At 55.0% G+C, this 15,867-nt stretch overlaps 1 protein-coding gene across 4 annotated transcripts in view; it reads right to left on the bottom strand.

The window, feature by feature from the left end:
- The window catches only part of ACAP3 (ArfGAP with coiled-coil, ankyrin repeat and PH domains 3), a 77,005-nt gene that overhangs the window by 52,333 nt on the left and 8,805 nt on the right, over positions 1-15,867 (bottom strand). For 2 of the 4 annotated variants that reach the window (XM_038746604.1, XM_038746606.1), the window contains exons 2-4: positions 6,887-6,944; positions 1,675-1,797; positions 963-1,016 (exon numbers count right to left, since the gene is read on the bottom strand). In XM_038746604.1, the coding sequence (XP_038602532.1) occupies positions 963-1,016; positions 1,675-1,797; positions 6,887-6,944 (235 nt within the window). The remainder of the gene's footprint in view (positions 1-962; positions 1,017-1,674; positions 1,798-6,886; positions 6,945-15,867) is intronic. The other 2 variants (XM_038746605.1, XM_038746607.1) reach the window with 1 other exon arrangement.

Below are 15,867 nucleotides of genomic sequence, written 5' to 3'. Positions count from 1 at the left end.
GGCTTATCCGGATCCAGAATCTCCCAACCTCGGCATCCCTCCCCCTCCTGCCGGGGCTGGGATCTTTTACTCGGTGCTCTCAGCCCAGGGCTCCTCCTTCATGAGCGCTCTGCAGGGGCAGAATTAACCAGGACCAGAGTGGGCGGATGGGGTCTGAGGGTGACCACTCCCCTGCCCATTCTTCGTTTTCCGAGCCTGGTCCGAGGCCCTCCGGCCATCCCCTTGCCCCCAGGAGTTTCCCGGACTCGTTCTCCTAAGATCTCTCCCAACGCCTCAACTTCCCTTCCCAGCCATTCCCCAGCCCTGCCCCCACACCGGGACCCAGCAGGCCCAAGCTGGAGCTCCCAGCCGCTGGGACCCCCTTTCCTGCAGCGTGCCCCGCACTTCAAACCGCCGCTGCCTCCAGTTGTTTCTTTTCCGGCCGGCCGGCTGGGCGACGGCACGGATGGCTATTTCAGAGCGGGGAGAGTCTGATCCGGCCTGGCAGCCAGGCCTGTCGTCTCCCTGGAATATCCCGAGGTATTTTCGGCACCCTCTACGCCCCTTCCCTTCCCCCCTGCGCCCCCACCCCTGGGTTGGGTTTCGCTTTCCGGACGCCCCCTCCCCTAGCCTTTCTCCCCTCTCCCCAGCTTGGGCCCAGCCGCCCAGTGGGCTTGGAGGCAGCCCAGGGGAGAGGGAGTCTGGTCCGCCTGAGGCCCCTGCACCCGCGTGTCCTCGCCCTCCACCCCCCAGGTGGCCCCTATTTCCCCAGGGCAGCCCGTCACAGCCTGCTTTTGACCCCGACCCCTTCTGCCCCTCATCACCAATCCCATAGAAACAGAGAGGGAGAGAGAGAGACCAGGCCCAGATCGGGGGTTCCGGTGGCCGGGAGTGAGGCCACCTTTCCTGGACCCCCCCATGTGAGGGTGAAGTAGGAGAAAGCTGGAGGGGCCAAGGGTGGGAGAGGGGAAGAGGCCCCTTACCATGTGGTAGTTGATCATTTCCTGCATGCTGTCCCCAAACTTGTCCAGACAGTCCTGAGCAAAGAGAGAGAAGGAGAGGTCAGCCAGAGGGCTGAGGGGCAACGGGGGTGGGCCAAATTCACACGGTTGGAAGTTGACCCTTGACCCCGGGTACCAGGCAGGGGCTCTTCCGGGCTTCCCCAAGGCTGACATCGGGTCCTGCCCGGGGGTCAGGGCAGGAGGGATCCACCCTGACTTCAAGACGGGCCAAACTGTGCCAGCTGCCGGTAGAGGTTGCCTGACGCCACTGACCACCAAAAGGGGCAAGGAGGCCGGGGTCGGGGGCGACGGGGGAGGCTGCAGGCTTGGCTCCCATTGCTCTCCCAGTCAACAGATGGGAACACTGAGGCTTAAATAATAATGATGGCATTTATTAAGCGCTTACTACGTGCAAAGCACTAAAGAAGCGGTAGCTTAGGAGAGAGAGGAGAAATGGGTCCAAGACAGGGGGAATACTACGTCCTGTCCCCATCTGTGCTGGCTCACTCCAGTCCCCGGCCCCTGCCGTGACTGGTGACAATTTGGGTCCAGAAGTTGAGCCAGGAAGTGTTGGGGATGCACCTCCCCGCCCCCAGCCGCCCCCGCGTCACCTCGCTGAGAAACAGATCTGGATGGTCTTCCGGATGGGCCCCAGCCCCACCCCTCCGGCCCCCTGTCCCCGGTCCCCCCTCACCGAGATGACCGCGTCGCTCTTGCACTGCTGGGACAGGTCCCGGACGCCGCTGACAAAGTGCTTGTTGGTGGTGATGTAGACCTTCCCCGCCTCAATCATCCCGCTGCAGAGCTTCACCAGCTGCTGGCCACGGTGGGGAGAAAGGGGGGGCGTCACTGACACTGTCACCGACGTCCCCTCCGCCACTGCCACATCTCCAATCGCCCCAGTCAGCTGGCCCCAGAGTTGAAACTCCGTCACCCCCGTCACAACCATCATCACTGCTTCCGCCACCATCACCATCCATTCATTCATTCAATCAATCAATCAATCAATCGTATTTATTGAGCGCTTACTATGTGCAGAGCACTGTACTAAGCGCTTGGGAAGTACAAATTGGCATCACATAGAGACAGTCCCTACCCAACAGTGGGCTCACAGTCTAAAAGGGGGAGACAGAGAACAGAACCAAACATACCAACAAAATAAAATAAGTAGGATAGAAATGTACAAGTAAAATAAATAAATAAATAAATAAATAAATAGAGTAATAAATATGTACAACCATATATACATATATTCAATCGTATTTATTGAGCGCTTACTGTGTGCAGAGCACTATGTTAAGCCCTTGGGGCAGGGAAGGGAATAGGGAGATACGAGGTCATCAGGTTGTCCCACTGTGAGCCCCACATAGAACAGTCCTTGGCATATAGTAAGTGCTTAACGAATACCATAATTATTATTATCCCATGTGGGGCTCACAGTCTTCATCCCCATTTTACAGATGAGACAACTGACGCACAGAGAAGTGAAGCGACCCGCCCAAAGTCACCCAGCAGGCAAGGGGCGGAGCCAGGACCAGAACCCACGTCCTCTGACTCCCGAGCCCGGGCTCTACCCACTAAGCCGCGCTGCTTCTCCATGCGTCCAGTCCTATTTATTGAGCGCTTACCGTGTGTATACACAGCGCTACATCTCTGGCTTTGGGTGAAACCAAGATTGGGTGGTCAAACCGATAAAATATCACCACCACTGTCCCAATCAGTGCCGGAGTCCCATCTCCACCTCCATCATCACCGTAATCACCACCCTCACGGCCGCTGTCACCGCCAAAATCGCATCACCGTCACCGCTGTCATCGGCGCCGTCGGCCACCGCCAGTATCAGAAAGCCATCAGCGCCGTCGCTGTCGTCACTGTTGCTGCCGGTCATTGCCGGCGTTACGTTACCATAATTACCATTGTTACCGTCAACACCGTAGTCACTGCCACCATCACCGTCACCATTGTCAGTCGCTGCCAGTACCATAAAACCATCATCACCATCATCATTATAATAATTATAATGTTGGTATCTGTTAAGTGCCAACGGCACCAGCCTCCGCCTGCAATAATCATTACCATCATCAACACGTGTTACTCCCCTCCTCAGAAATCTCCAGCGGCTGCCAATCAACCTACGCGTCAGGCAGAAACTCCTCACCCTCGGCTTCAAGGTGTGTTGACAACTTGTACTTCCCAAGCGCTTAGTACAGTGCTCTGCACACAGTAAGCACTCAATAAATACGACTGATTGATTGACTGATTGATTAAGTGCTTACTATGTGCTGTTCTAAGCACTGGGGGAGATACAAGGTGATCAGGTTGTCCCACGGGGGGCTCACAGTCTTCATCCCCATTTTACAGATGAGGGAACCGAGGGACGGAGAAGTTAAGTGACTTGCCCACACACTATCACCGTCATGACCACTGCCAGTCAGAGCCAGTGTCACATTACCGTAATTACCAGTGCCATAGCCACTGTCGGCACGGTCACCGGTCACTGCCACCCTCACATCACCACTGCTGTCATCACCATCATCATCCCCATCCCCAGGACAGTGCTCTGCACACAGTAGGTGCTCAATAACCACCAGTGATTGACATCACCAAGTCTGAACCGGGGGCACCCCCCACCACCCCGCCGACCCCTGGCTATCTTCGGGGATGACCCAAGTGGCTTTCCTGGAAAAGGAGCCATGTGGCCTAGAGAAACAGTGTGGTCTAATGGAAAGATCATTGACCTCAGAGTCAGAATCAGGAGTCAGATTTTACCCCATCTGTATAATGGGGATGACGTGAGCCCCATGTGGGACAGGGACTGTGTCCAACCTAACTTGTAATAATAATAATGGCATTTGTTAAGCACTTACTATGTGCAAAGCACTGTTCTAAGCGCTGGGGAGGATACCAGGTGATCAGTTTGTCCCACTTAGGGCTCACAGTCTTCATCCCCATTTTACAGATGAGGGAACTGAGGCTCAGAGAAGTTAAGTGACTTGCCCAAGGTCACACAGCAGACACTTGGTGGAGCCGGGATTCGAACCCATGACCTCTGACTCCAAAGCCCGTGCTCTTTCCACTGGGCCATGCTGCTTCTCCTTAACTTGTAGCTCTCTTCCTCCCTTCAAAGTCCTACTGAGAGCTCACCTCCTCCAGGAGGCCTTCCCAGACTGAGCCCCCTCCTTCCTCTCCCCGTCGCCATACCTCCTTCCCCTCCCCACAGCACCTGTATATATGTATATATGTCTGTACATATTTATTACTCTATTTATTTGCTTATTTTACTTGTACATATTTATTCTATTTATTTTATTTGGTTAATATGTTTTGTTGTCTGTCTCCCCCTTCTAGACTGTGACCCCGCTGTGGGTAGGGACCATCTCTATATGTTGCCAACTTGTACTTCCCAAGTGCCTAGTACAGTGCTCTGCACACAGTAAGCGCTCAATAAATACGACTGAATGAATGAATGAATGAATACCCCAGTGCGGAGAACAGTGCTGCACATAGTAAGCGTTTAACAGGTACCATGAGAAAAAAAAGGGGGGGCCTGGGTTCTAATCTTGACTGCTGCTTGCCTGCTGTGTGACCTTGGGCAAATCACTTGACTTCTCTATGCCTCTGTTACCTCATCTGAAAACGGGGATGAAGACCGTGTGCCCCACGTGGGACTGTGCACAACCTGATTATCTTGTATCTAGAAGCAGCGTGGCTCAGTGGAAAAGAACCCGGGCTTTGGAGTCAGAGGTCACGGGTTCAAAGCCCGGCTCCGCCAATTGTCGGCTGTGTGACTTTGGGCAAGTCACTTGACTTCTCTGGGCCTCAGTTACCTCATCTGTAAAATGGGGATTAAGACTGTGAGCCCCATGTGGGACAACCTCATCACCTTGTAACCTCCCCAGCGCTTAGAACGGTGCTTTGCACACAGTAAGCGCTTAATAAATGCCATTATTATTATTATTATTATTATTATTATTATTATTATCTACCCCAGCGTTTGGCATGGTGCCGAGCACATAGTGAGTGCTTAACAAATACCATTAAAAAAAAAAAGAGGTGGCCTATTTGTGGTGTGAAAAGGGGGAAGGATGGTATCAGGAATGGGAGGTTTCATGGAGGGAGGCTGTTCCAGGCTGGAGGGAAGCTCTCGGGGCAGCCAAAGGTGGGAACGCATGGGGAGGGGCCCAGAGGGCATTTGGGTCAAGAAGGAGAGCGGGAAGAATGGGGAGTGGGAAAGGATTCGGGCAGACAGGTGCCCCGCTTGGCTCTGAGGAAAGTAGCGAGAAGCAGCGTGGCTCAGTGGAAAAAGCACGGACTTTGGAGCCAGAGGTCATGGCTTCAAATCCCGGCTCCACCACTTGTCAGCTGGGTGACTTTGGGCAAGTCACCTCACTTCTCTGGGCCTCAGTGACCTCATCTGTAAAATGGGGGTGAAGACTGCGAGCCCCACGGGGGACAACCGGATTACCGTGTATCCCCCAGCGCTTAGAACAGTGCTTTGCACGTAGTAAGCGCTTAATAAACGCCATCATTATTGTGATTATTATTAAGTGTGGCCTCCCCTAACTGGGGGCCCCGGGACGGAGCATCTAGTCTTGCCAACTGGAGGCCATACCTGTGGCACCTGTGTCCTGGAGCTGTCTCTGGGTCTTTGTCCCCAATCCCTGCTCCCTGCCTCGGCAAGGGCTGAGGCTGAGCCCGCCGCCTGCTGAGCTTCCCCGTGGGCCCCTGTTTGAGCCTTCGGGCAATGAACGGCAGGCAAATAAGTCCCCATCTGCGGGCCCATTTGGCTACAGGGCTTCTCTACTGACTAGGAGCCATTCATTCATTCATTCAGTCGTATTTATTGAGCGCTTACTGTGTGCGGAGCACTGTACCAAGCGCTTGGGAAGTACAATTTGGCAACGTTCGGCACCACCCAATCGGCTGATCCGCGGAATGCGCTGAGCGCTGACGGCGGGCCCGGCGCTAGACTCGGCGCTCGGGAGAGGACGGCGGCCACTTTCCAGAAAAACCATTTGGTCAGGCTGGGCAGGGTCAAGGGGAGCGGGGAGGGAGGAGGAAGGGATGTTCAGCAGGGTTCCCGGGGCATCACCGGAACGGAAATCTCCTCTTCCTTCCCCATCTCCACTTCCTCTCCTGAGGGCCAATCCCCTGCTCTCAGGCCCCACCTTGGGCCCGCGGCCTGTGGTCCGAGGAGGAAAGGGGAACCTGCGGGATGGCGGGGGGGTGGTTCGCTCATATTTTTCTCCCTTGCCATCTACCCATCATCTCCGATGGGCCAGGCCGGGCCGAGGATGGCTCCCTTCCTTCCTCGCTCCCTCGCCCTCCCGCTCCCGCTGCCCCCCAAACATCGACGGGAAGAAGGGGAGGAAACAGCTGCAGCCGCCGACATCTGGAGTCCAGACAGCCCCGGACTCCGGCCAGCTCCCCGGGAGAGGAAGCCAGCGCCGCGCTGCAACGTGGCGGTTTCCCAGGACGACGACTCTGGCACACTCACCCCGACACACCCGCCCTCTCTTGCACCCGGAGACACGCACGCTCCCTGACACCCCCAGATGCGCTTGAGGGTGCGCGCACACCGACACGCTCATTCACACTCACACCCAGATCCGGATTCACACACACACACACAAACACACACACTCATGCCTAGATAAACACAGCTTGTCACGCACTCTCAATCCCAACGTATACACGCCCACACGTGCACATCCACTGGCATGCCCCGCTCTCCACCCCTCCCCAGCCCTTGCTGAACCGCGAAGAGATCCAGCTGCAGGGGTCGTGACCCCTGGTAGAGAGGGCAGCCCAGGACTGGTACCCGCTCCCACTGCTGCGTCCCCCTCCCCCCTCCCACCACCGCCGCCGCCGGTCCCTCCCCCACCATCCGTCCGTCGCTCTCTGACCTTGTCCAGTTTGGCCTCGATCTCCACCACATCCGTCTCCACCTCATCCAGCGTCGCCCTGAAACGAGACCAGAGGACTCAGGACGGGGAATGAGCGGGGGATGAGGAAGGGGGCGTGCCCCCGGGGAGAGAAGAGGGAGCAGGGTTTAAAAGCAGTCCATCACCTTACCCCCTCCTACCTCACCTCGCTTCTCTCCTTCTACAACCCAGCCCGCCCCACTTCGCTCCTCTAGCGCTAAGCTTCTCACAGGGCCTCCATCTCTCCTGTCTCACCGCCGACCCCTGGCCCACGTCCTGCCTCTGGCCTGGAACGCCCTTCCCTCCTCAAATCCGCCAGACAATGACTCTCCCCCCTCTTCAAAGCCTTTTGGAAGGCCCATCTCCTCCAAGAGGCCTTCCCACGCTAAGCCCCACTTTTCCTCATCTCCCACTCCCTTCCGCGTCGCCCTGACTTTGCTCTTCCCCTCCCCGCAGCCCCACAGCACTTCTGAATATCTGTAATTTTATTCATTTGTTTTGATGTCTGCCTCCCCCTCTCTAGACCGGGAGCTCGTTGTAGGCAGGGAATGTCACTGTTTATTGTTCATTCATTCATTCAATCAATCGTATTGATTGAGCGCTTACTGTGTGCAGAGCACTGGACTAAGCGCTTGGGAAGTCCAAGTTGGCAACATATAGAGACGGTCCCTACCTAACAGTGGGCTCACGGTCTAGAAGGGGGAGACGGAGAACAAAACAAAACATATTAACAAAATAAAACATGTACAAATAAAATAAATAGAGTAATAAATGCGTACAAACATATATACATATATACAGGTGCTGTGGGGAGGGGAAGGAGGTAAGGCAGGGGGTGGGCAGGGGGAGGAGGAGGAGAGGAAGGAGGGGGCTCAGTCTGGGAAGGCCTCCTATTGTTGTATTGTAGTTTCCCAAGCGCTTAGTACAGTGCTCTGTACACAGTAAGCGCTTAATAAATACAACTGAATGAATGATTGAAGGAAGGAATGGGGGGGGGCAGAGGCACTACTAATAGTAGTAGTAGTAAAGGTATTTATTGAGCACCCTCTTTTCTAAGTGGTTGGAAAGGGCAAGAGAAGCAGAACACATTTCCTGCCCTTGAGGAGTTTCCACTCTAAACAGGCTTCCAAATACTCATGAGCAGGAGAATAAGAATCCCTGGAATCGCATGTTCAATCGAATACACATTTATAAGAATCCATGGAATTGCATGTTCAATCAAATACACATTTATCCCCTCAAATGCTGGGGACGGGTCCAAAAAAATACATAGATAGGAGCAAGAGGAGGTGGAAATCGATGAGATTTGGGTGGTGAGGATTAGTCGGGGAGGGCTTGTTGGAGGAGGAGGAGGGATTTAGGAGGGATTCGAAGGCGGGGAGGGCTGAGTCCGGAGGATCTAGGGGGAAGGGAGTTCCGGGCACTGGGGTTAATGTGAATACAGGGCCGGATGGGGGAAAGATGAGAACGGGGTACAGCAGGAGGGGGCTTAGGAAGAGCAAAGAGGGTGAGCAGGCGAGACCCTGGGGAGGGGAGAATTGGGCGAGAGTCCTGGAGTCGGTGGTAATCAATCAATCAATCGAAGGGAATTACTGAGCTCTTACAATGTGCAGAGCACTGTACTAAGCGCTTGGGAGAGTACAATACAACAATCAATCAATCAATCAATTGCATTTATTGAGCGCTTACTGTGTGCAGAGCACTGTACTAAGCGCTTGGGAAGTACAAGTCGGCAACACATAGAGACGGTCCCTACCCAACAGCGGGCTCACAGTCTAGAAGGGGGAGACAGAGAACAAAACCAAACATACTAACAAAATAAAATAAATAGAATAGATATGTACAAGTAAGATAAATAGAGTAATAAATATGTACAAACATATATACATATATACAGGTGCTGTGGGGAAGGGAAGGAGGTAAGATGGGGGGATGGAGAGGGGGACGAGGGGGAGAGGAAGAAAGGGGCTCAGTGTGGGAAGGCCTCCTGGAGGAGGTGAGCTCTCAGTAGGGCCTTGAAGGGAGGAAGAGAGCTAGCTTACAGAGTGGGTAGCCATGTGCCCTGCTCACAGTGAGCTCACAAAATCTTTGCTTGATGCAGGAGATGGACAGCCACGGGAGGGATTCATCCCTTCCTTCAACTGTATTTATTGAGCGCTTACTGTGTGCAGGGCACTGTACTAAGCTCTTGGGAGAGTACAACAACAATAAACAGGCGCTTAGTACAGTGCTCTGCACACAGTAAGCGCTCAATAAATACGATTGAATGAATAAACAAACACATCCCCTGCCCACAACAAGCATACAGTCCGGGGGCGGGAAAAGACGAAGGGACACGCGTACTGACTGATGTTTCAGGAAGATGATCCGGGCAGCAGTGTGGAGTGAGGGCTGAAGTGAGGAGAAGCGGGACATGGGAAGGTCGGAGAGGAGCGCAATACAGTAGCCCAATCGTCATCTGACGAGAGCTAGAAGTCGGCTCCTTCTAGACGCTAAGCTCACTGTGGGCAGGGAACGCGTCTACCAATTCTGCAGCAGCAATTCTGAAGCAGCGTGGCTCAGTGGAAGGAGCCCGGGCTTTGGAGTCAGAGGTCGTGGGTTCGAATCCCGGCTCCGCCAACTGCCAGCTGTGTGACTTTGGGCAAGCCACTTACCTTCTCCGGGCCTCAGTTACCTCATCTGTAAAATGGGGGTGAAGACTGGGAGCCCCCCGTGGCGCAACCTGATCACCTTGTAACCTCCCCAGCGCTTAGAACAGTGCCTGGCACATGCCCTTAATAAATGCTATCATTATTATTATTATTATTAATTCTGTCACACCGTACTCTCCCAAGTGCTTAGCACAGTGCTCTGCACATGGTGAGTGCTCACTAAATATCACTGATCGACTGCTTGACAACTTGAACCAGGGAAGTGCTGGACGAGTGGAGAGGGAGAGAGAAGATCGGTGAAAAGCGTTAAGGAAAAGTCATCAGGTGTTTGTAGCAGATTGGAAGTGGGAGACTGGAGGAAAGTACTGGGTTCCAGGGCTTTGGTGACAGGGTGGATAGTGGTGTTGCCGATGGAGATGGGGAAGTTCGTTCATTCATTCATTCATTCAATTGTATTTATTGAGTGCTCACTGTGTGCGGAGCGCTGGACTAAGCGCTTGGGGAAGTACAATACAACAATAAACAGTGACATTCCCTGCCCACAACGAGCGCACAGTCTAGAGCTGGGGGTGACAGACATCAATACAAATAAATAAAATTACAGGTATGTACACAAGTGCTGTGGGGTTGTGGTGGGTGGGGGAGAGCAAAAGGAGCAAGTTAGGATGATGCAGAAGGGAGTGGGAGATGAGGGAACGTGGGGCTTGGTCTGGGAAGGCCTCTTGGAGGAGATGGGCCTTCAACAAGGCCTTGAAGGGGAGATGAGTAATTATCTGTCGTATTTGAGGAGAGAGGGCATTCCAGGCCAGAGGCAGGACGTGGGCACAGGGTTGGTGGCAAGACCACCTTTCCTCTCCATTCATACTGCTACCCTGCTCATTCAAGCTCTCATCCTATCCCGTCTGGACTACTGCATCAGCCTCCTCTCCGATCTCCCATCCTCCTGTCTCTCCCCACTTCAATCCATACTTCACCCGCTGCCCGGATCGTCTTTGTGCAGAAATGCTCTGGGCATGTTACTCCCCTCCTCAAAAATCTCCAGTGGCTACCAATCAACCTACACATCAGGCAGAAACTCCTCACCCTGGGCTTCAAGGCTGTCCATCACCTCGCCCCCTCCTACCTCACCTCCCTTCTCTCCTTCTCCAGCCCAGCCCGCACCCTCCACTCCTCCGCCGCTAATCTCCTCACCGTACCTCGCTCTCGCCTGTCCCGCCATCGACCCCCTGCCCACGTCCTCCCCAGGCCTGGAATGCCCTCCCTCTGCCCATCCACCAAGCTAGCTCTCTTCCTCCCTTCAAGGCCCTATTGAGAGCTCACCTCCTCCACGAGGCCTTCCCAGACTGAGCCCCCTCCTTCCTCTCCCCCTCGTCCCCCTCTCCATCCCCCCATCTTACCTCCTTCCCTTCCCCACAGCACCTGTATATATGTATATATGTTTGTACATATTTATTACTCTATTTATTTATTTATTTATTTTGCTTGTACATATCTATTCTATTTATTTTATTTTGTTAGTATGTTTGGTTTTGTTCTCTGTCTCCCCCTTTTAGACTGTGAGCCCACTGTTGGGTAGGGACTGTCTCTATATGTTGCCAATTTGTACTTCCCAAGCGCTTAGTACAGTGCTCTGCACATAGTAAGCGCTCAATAAATACGATTGATGATGATGATGAAGACGGGCAAGATGGAGGCCCAGTGAGAAGGTTAGCACCAGGGGAGCAAGGTTTGTGGACTGGGTTGTAGAAGGAGAGAAGCGAGGTGAGGTAAGAGGGGGGCCAGGGGATGGACAGCCTTAAAGCCAATGGAGAGGAGTTTCTGTTTGATGATACGGAGGTGGATGGGAAAAATCACTGGAGTTTTTTGTGGAGGAGGGTGACATGTCCTGAGCATTTTTATGCAAAAATGATCTGGGCAGCGGAGTGACTGGAGTGGGAAAATGGGAGGACAGGAGGGCTTAGGAGAGATGAGAAATTCGATATGGGACGTATTGAGGTGGAGGTGCCAGCATCGCTACTCAGATCAAGGGGAATCTTCCCTCTCCTGCCAGAGACACACACACACACACACACACACACACACACACACACACACACACACGGGAGGACAGGTGGGGAGTAAGTAATTCCCTCACAGATGCGGTCAGATGTTCAGGAATCCCCTAAAAAGGGCAGGGGGGGCTCCCCCGGCAGCTGCAAAGGATGATGTGAGACAAATACACAGTCACAGACAATAACAACTACAATAATAATAATAATAATAATGGTGGCATTCGTTAATCACTTACTATGTGCCAGGCACTGCACTAAGTGCTGGAGTGGATATAAGCAAATCCGGTTGGACGCAGTCCCTGTCCCAGGTGGGGCTCCTAGCCTCAATCCTCAGTTTACGGATGAGGTAACTGAGGCCCAGGGGCGTGAGGCGGCTCGCCCGAGGTCGCACAGCAGACAAGTGGCTGAGCCGGGATTAGAACCCGTGACCTTCAGGCTCCCAGGCCCGGGCTTGATCCGCTAAGCCATGCTGTTTACGGTAACACACACAGACGCTCCCACCCTCACATTTTCGGTCTCACACACACTGACCCACACAGTCACACCCATCCAAACCCACAAAGCAGCTGAGATATTCACCGCCACGCCCCAGGCACATACTGCCACAGTCCGACCACCAATGTTTCTCCGGGGGGGAGTTGGGGGCTCTGGTTTAAACCCCCCCATGCTCACCAGAGGGCTGACCTCCATCAGCACTGGGATTCCCCCCAGGGGGGGTAGAGAGGAGACCCCCTCCGCCCATACACCGAGAGGACAAAAAGCCATTTTCTGGTGTGGGTGTAAAGGGGATGCTACACCTCTGCCTTCAGGAGAGGCTATCTGGTAGGCTGGGGGAGGGATGGACAGCACTGGAGGCGGGAAACTGGACAGGATGACCTTTTGGGATCCCCACCAGCCCCAAAAAGTCTCTGTCTTCCCGAGACGTCCCCCTCGGGGACAAATAATAATAATAACTGGGGCATTCGTTAAGCGCTTACTATCCGCCGGGCACTGTACTAAGCGCTGGGGTGGATACAAGCACATCGGGGCGGACGCAGCCCCTGTCCCACACGGGGCTCACAGTCTCAATCCCCATTTTATAGATGAGGGAATTGAGGCACGGAGAATAGCAACAATAATAATAATGGCATTTATTAAGCATTTACTATCAATCGTATTTATTGAGCACTTACTGTGTGCAGAGCACTGGACTAGGCGCTTGGGAAGTCCAAGTTGGCAACATATAGAGACGGTCCCTACCCAACGGTGGGCTCACAGTCTCGAAGCACTTACTATGTGCAAAGCACTGTTCTAAGCGCTGGGGAGATTACAAGGTGATCAGGTCGTCCCACGGGGGGGGGGCTCACAGTCGTCATCCCCATTTTCCAGATGAGGGACCTGAGGCCCAGAGAAGTGAAGTGACTTGCCCAAAGTCACCCAGCTGACAATTGGCAGAGCCGGGATTTGAACCCACGACCTCTGACTCCAAAGCCCGGGCTCCTTCCACAGGGCCACGCTGCTTCTCTTAAGTGACTTAAGTGAGAAGTGAAGTGACTTGCCCAAAGTCACCCGGCAGACAACTGACGGAGCTGGGGCACTTAGGACCCACGGCCCTCCCCAATTCATTCATTCATTCATTCAATCGTATTTATTGAGCGCTTACCGTGTGCAGGGCACTGTACTAAGCGCTTGGGAAGTCCAAGTTGGCAACATAGAGAGACGGTCCCTACCCAACAGTGGGCTCACAGGCTACAATTCCCACCCCGGGCCCTGCCCTCTGAGTTGCTGGGGTGGTCGGGCCTTTCGGATTCGCGGCCCCCGGGGACCAGATCATCATCAATCGTATTTATTGAGCGCTTACTGTGTGCACAGCACTGTACGAAGCGCTTGGGAAGTACAAATTGGCAACATCTAGAGACAGTCCCTACCCAACAGTGGGCTCACAGTCTGAAGGTATAGACTCCACCTTCGCCCCCACCCCTTTCCAACCCCTAAGCGTGCTTCTCTGGTTAGTTCAAAGGAAAAGGTCACCACGCCTGATTCCCCACTCCCAGACTCAGAATTCCCTGGAAGCAGAGGGATGGACGAGATGGCCCCTCCATTCCCGGAGACTCCAGAATTCTGCTGGGGGGTGGCACCACTCTCTGATGGCTCCCCTCTGCCCTTTCTGATTGGGGATCCGTGCCGTTATATTGCACTCTCCCAAAGCTTAGTACGGTGCCCTGCCCACAGTAAGCAGCATGGCATGGTGGATAGAGCACAGGCCTGGGAATCAGAAGGTCACCGGTTCTAATCCCACCCCGGGCCCTGCCCTCTGAGTCGCTGGGGGGGTCGGGCCTATCGGATTCGCGGCCCCCGGGGACCAGATCATCATCAATCGTATTTATCGAGCGCTTACTGTGTGCAGAGCACTGTACGAAGCGCTTGGGAAGTACAAGTTGGCAACATAGAGAGACGGTCCCTACCCAACAGTGGGCTCACAGTCTAAGATGTCCATGCCGACCTTGCTACCGCCTGAGCCCGCGAGCTGGATACTGCAGGGGCTTGGAAGGGGTCACTCAGTGGGGAGACAGGTCAGGGCAACCCCCGGCAAAACCCCACTAGCCCCTCTGTCCCAAACTGGGCCCAACTGACCTGCGGACCAGCCCAACCCCCCATCCTAACCCCCGCTCGGCTAGGGAGTCCTCAGTTTCCACGACCACAGTGGCCCCTGCCGACCACGGCCCCCACACAAACGTGGGCCCGCAAGCGCACGCCCCCGCCCAGGGCTGACCCTCAGAGCTCCCGGGAGGCGGCGGGGACAAACGGAGTGGGACGGCGCTCAGGGACACCAGGCGGGATGTCACCGCGTGCGTGTCGCCGGGCTCGCGGAAGCGGCGTGGCCTAGTGGATAGAGCCCGAGCCTGGGAGCCGGGAGGACCCGGGTTCTAATCCCTGTTCTGCCACTTGTCTGCTGCGTGACCTTGGGGGAGTCGCTTAACTTCTCAGAGCCTCAGTTAACCTCATCTGTAAAATGGGGATTAAGACCGTGAGCCCCATGTGGGACAGGGACTGTGTCCTACCCGATTAGCTTAGAACAGTGTTTGACACACAGTAAGCGCTTAACAAATACCATCGTTATTATTACTATTATCAGCTACCCCGTGCTTAGAACAGCGCCTGACACGTAGTAAGTGCTTAGCAAATCCCTTTTTTTTATTATTATTATTATTGTTGTAATTACAAGGTCGCATGCGCCATTTTGAGGACATCTACCCAAACTTACAGCGTGCCCCTAGGGGAACCCCTGGTCCTCCCACGGGCTCCAGGGCCTCCGTGACATCCCCCCGCCCGGGCCCCTGGCAACCGGACACCGCTTCGGAGCCACGGGATTCGTGGGCGGGAGCCGAGGGGAAGGAGGCCGGGCGCTTGGAATAAAAATACCGGCCACGAGGACATCCGGCGCTCGGCAGTACCCGGCAGGGCAGGGTGGCTGGAAACCAGACTGTTACCGCAGCATAAGCCCAGAAGACCGGCCGCTCTGGTGACCGGTCAGACGAGCGGCCCGGGCCCTGCCCTTGGACCCTGGAATCGAGCCACAAGGGTCAACCTCCCCCTTGGCAGGATCCGGTGGGTTAATGATTTCACTGTGGCCCACTGGAGCTCAGGGGAGCCCCTCACCACTACGCTCACCGACCCCGGGTGTAGCTTCAGCTCCTCTACAGCTCCCTCTCCGAGGTCCCTCGCTGCATCACTCACAGTCTCTGGCTGGAATCGGCCAGTGGGTCCAGTTTACAACCGGCTCCAGCACTCCAGCTCCGGGCCCAGCCCCAATTCCAGGCCAATTCCCTGCACAGCCCCAGCCCATAGCATACCCCCTGGTCCACCCCTCAGGCCCTGCCCAAAGAACCTGTGTGTGTTCCCAGACCATCCCCCAGCCCGGCCCGGCCCGGCGGCCTGCCCCCGGCCAGGCTGTATCTACCCTAGCGTTTAGCACGGCGCTTGGCACGGAGTAAGCGCCTAACAGATTCCCCCATTTTTATAATTATCCTCCCGCAGAAACCCAGTCGGCAAGCCCCCATCCCGGCCAAGGCTCCGGAAACCCGGCACACGCGGCCAGAGAGGAGAGCCGGCTCGCGGCGCTGGCGCTGCCTGATTTTAATCGAGACCGCAACCCGGTTCCCTTCGGGTCCTGGGGTTCATTCTCCTGGCCCGGTCTCTCGGCCCCCTCCCTTGGGGCCCCGGCCCCCGCCCCCAGCTCCGGCCCATCCGGCCCAGCCTCGTTGCCCGCCGCCTGCCCCTC

Source organism: Tachyglossus aculeatus, chromosome 5 (genome assembly GCF_015852505.1).
Source record: "Tachyglossus aculeatus isolate mTacAcu1 chromosome 5, mTacAcu1.pri, whole genome shotgun sequence".
NCBI lineage: Eukaryota > Metazoa > Chordata > Mammalia > Monotremata > Tachyglossidae > Tachyglossus > Tachyglossus aculeatus.
Note: the sequence above shows the minus strand (reverse complement) of the source record. Positions and strands in the feature narration are given on the sequence as shown.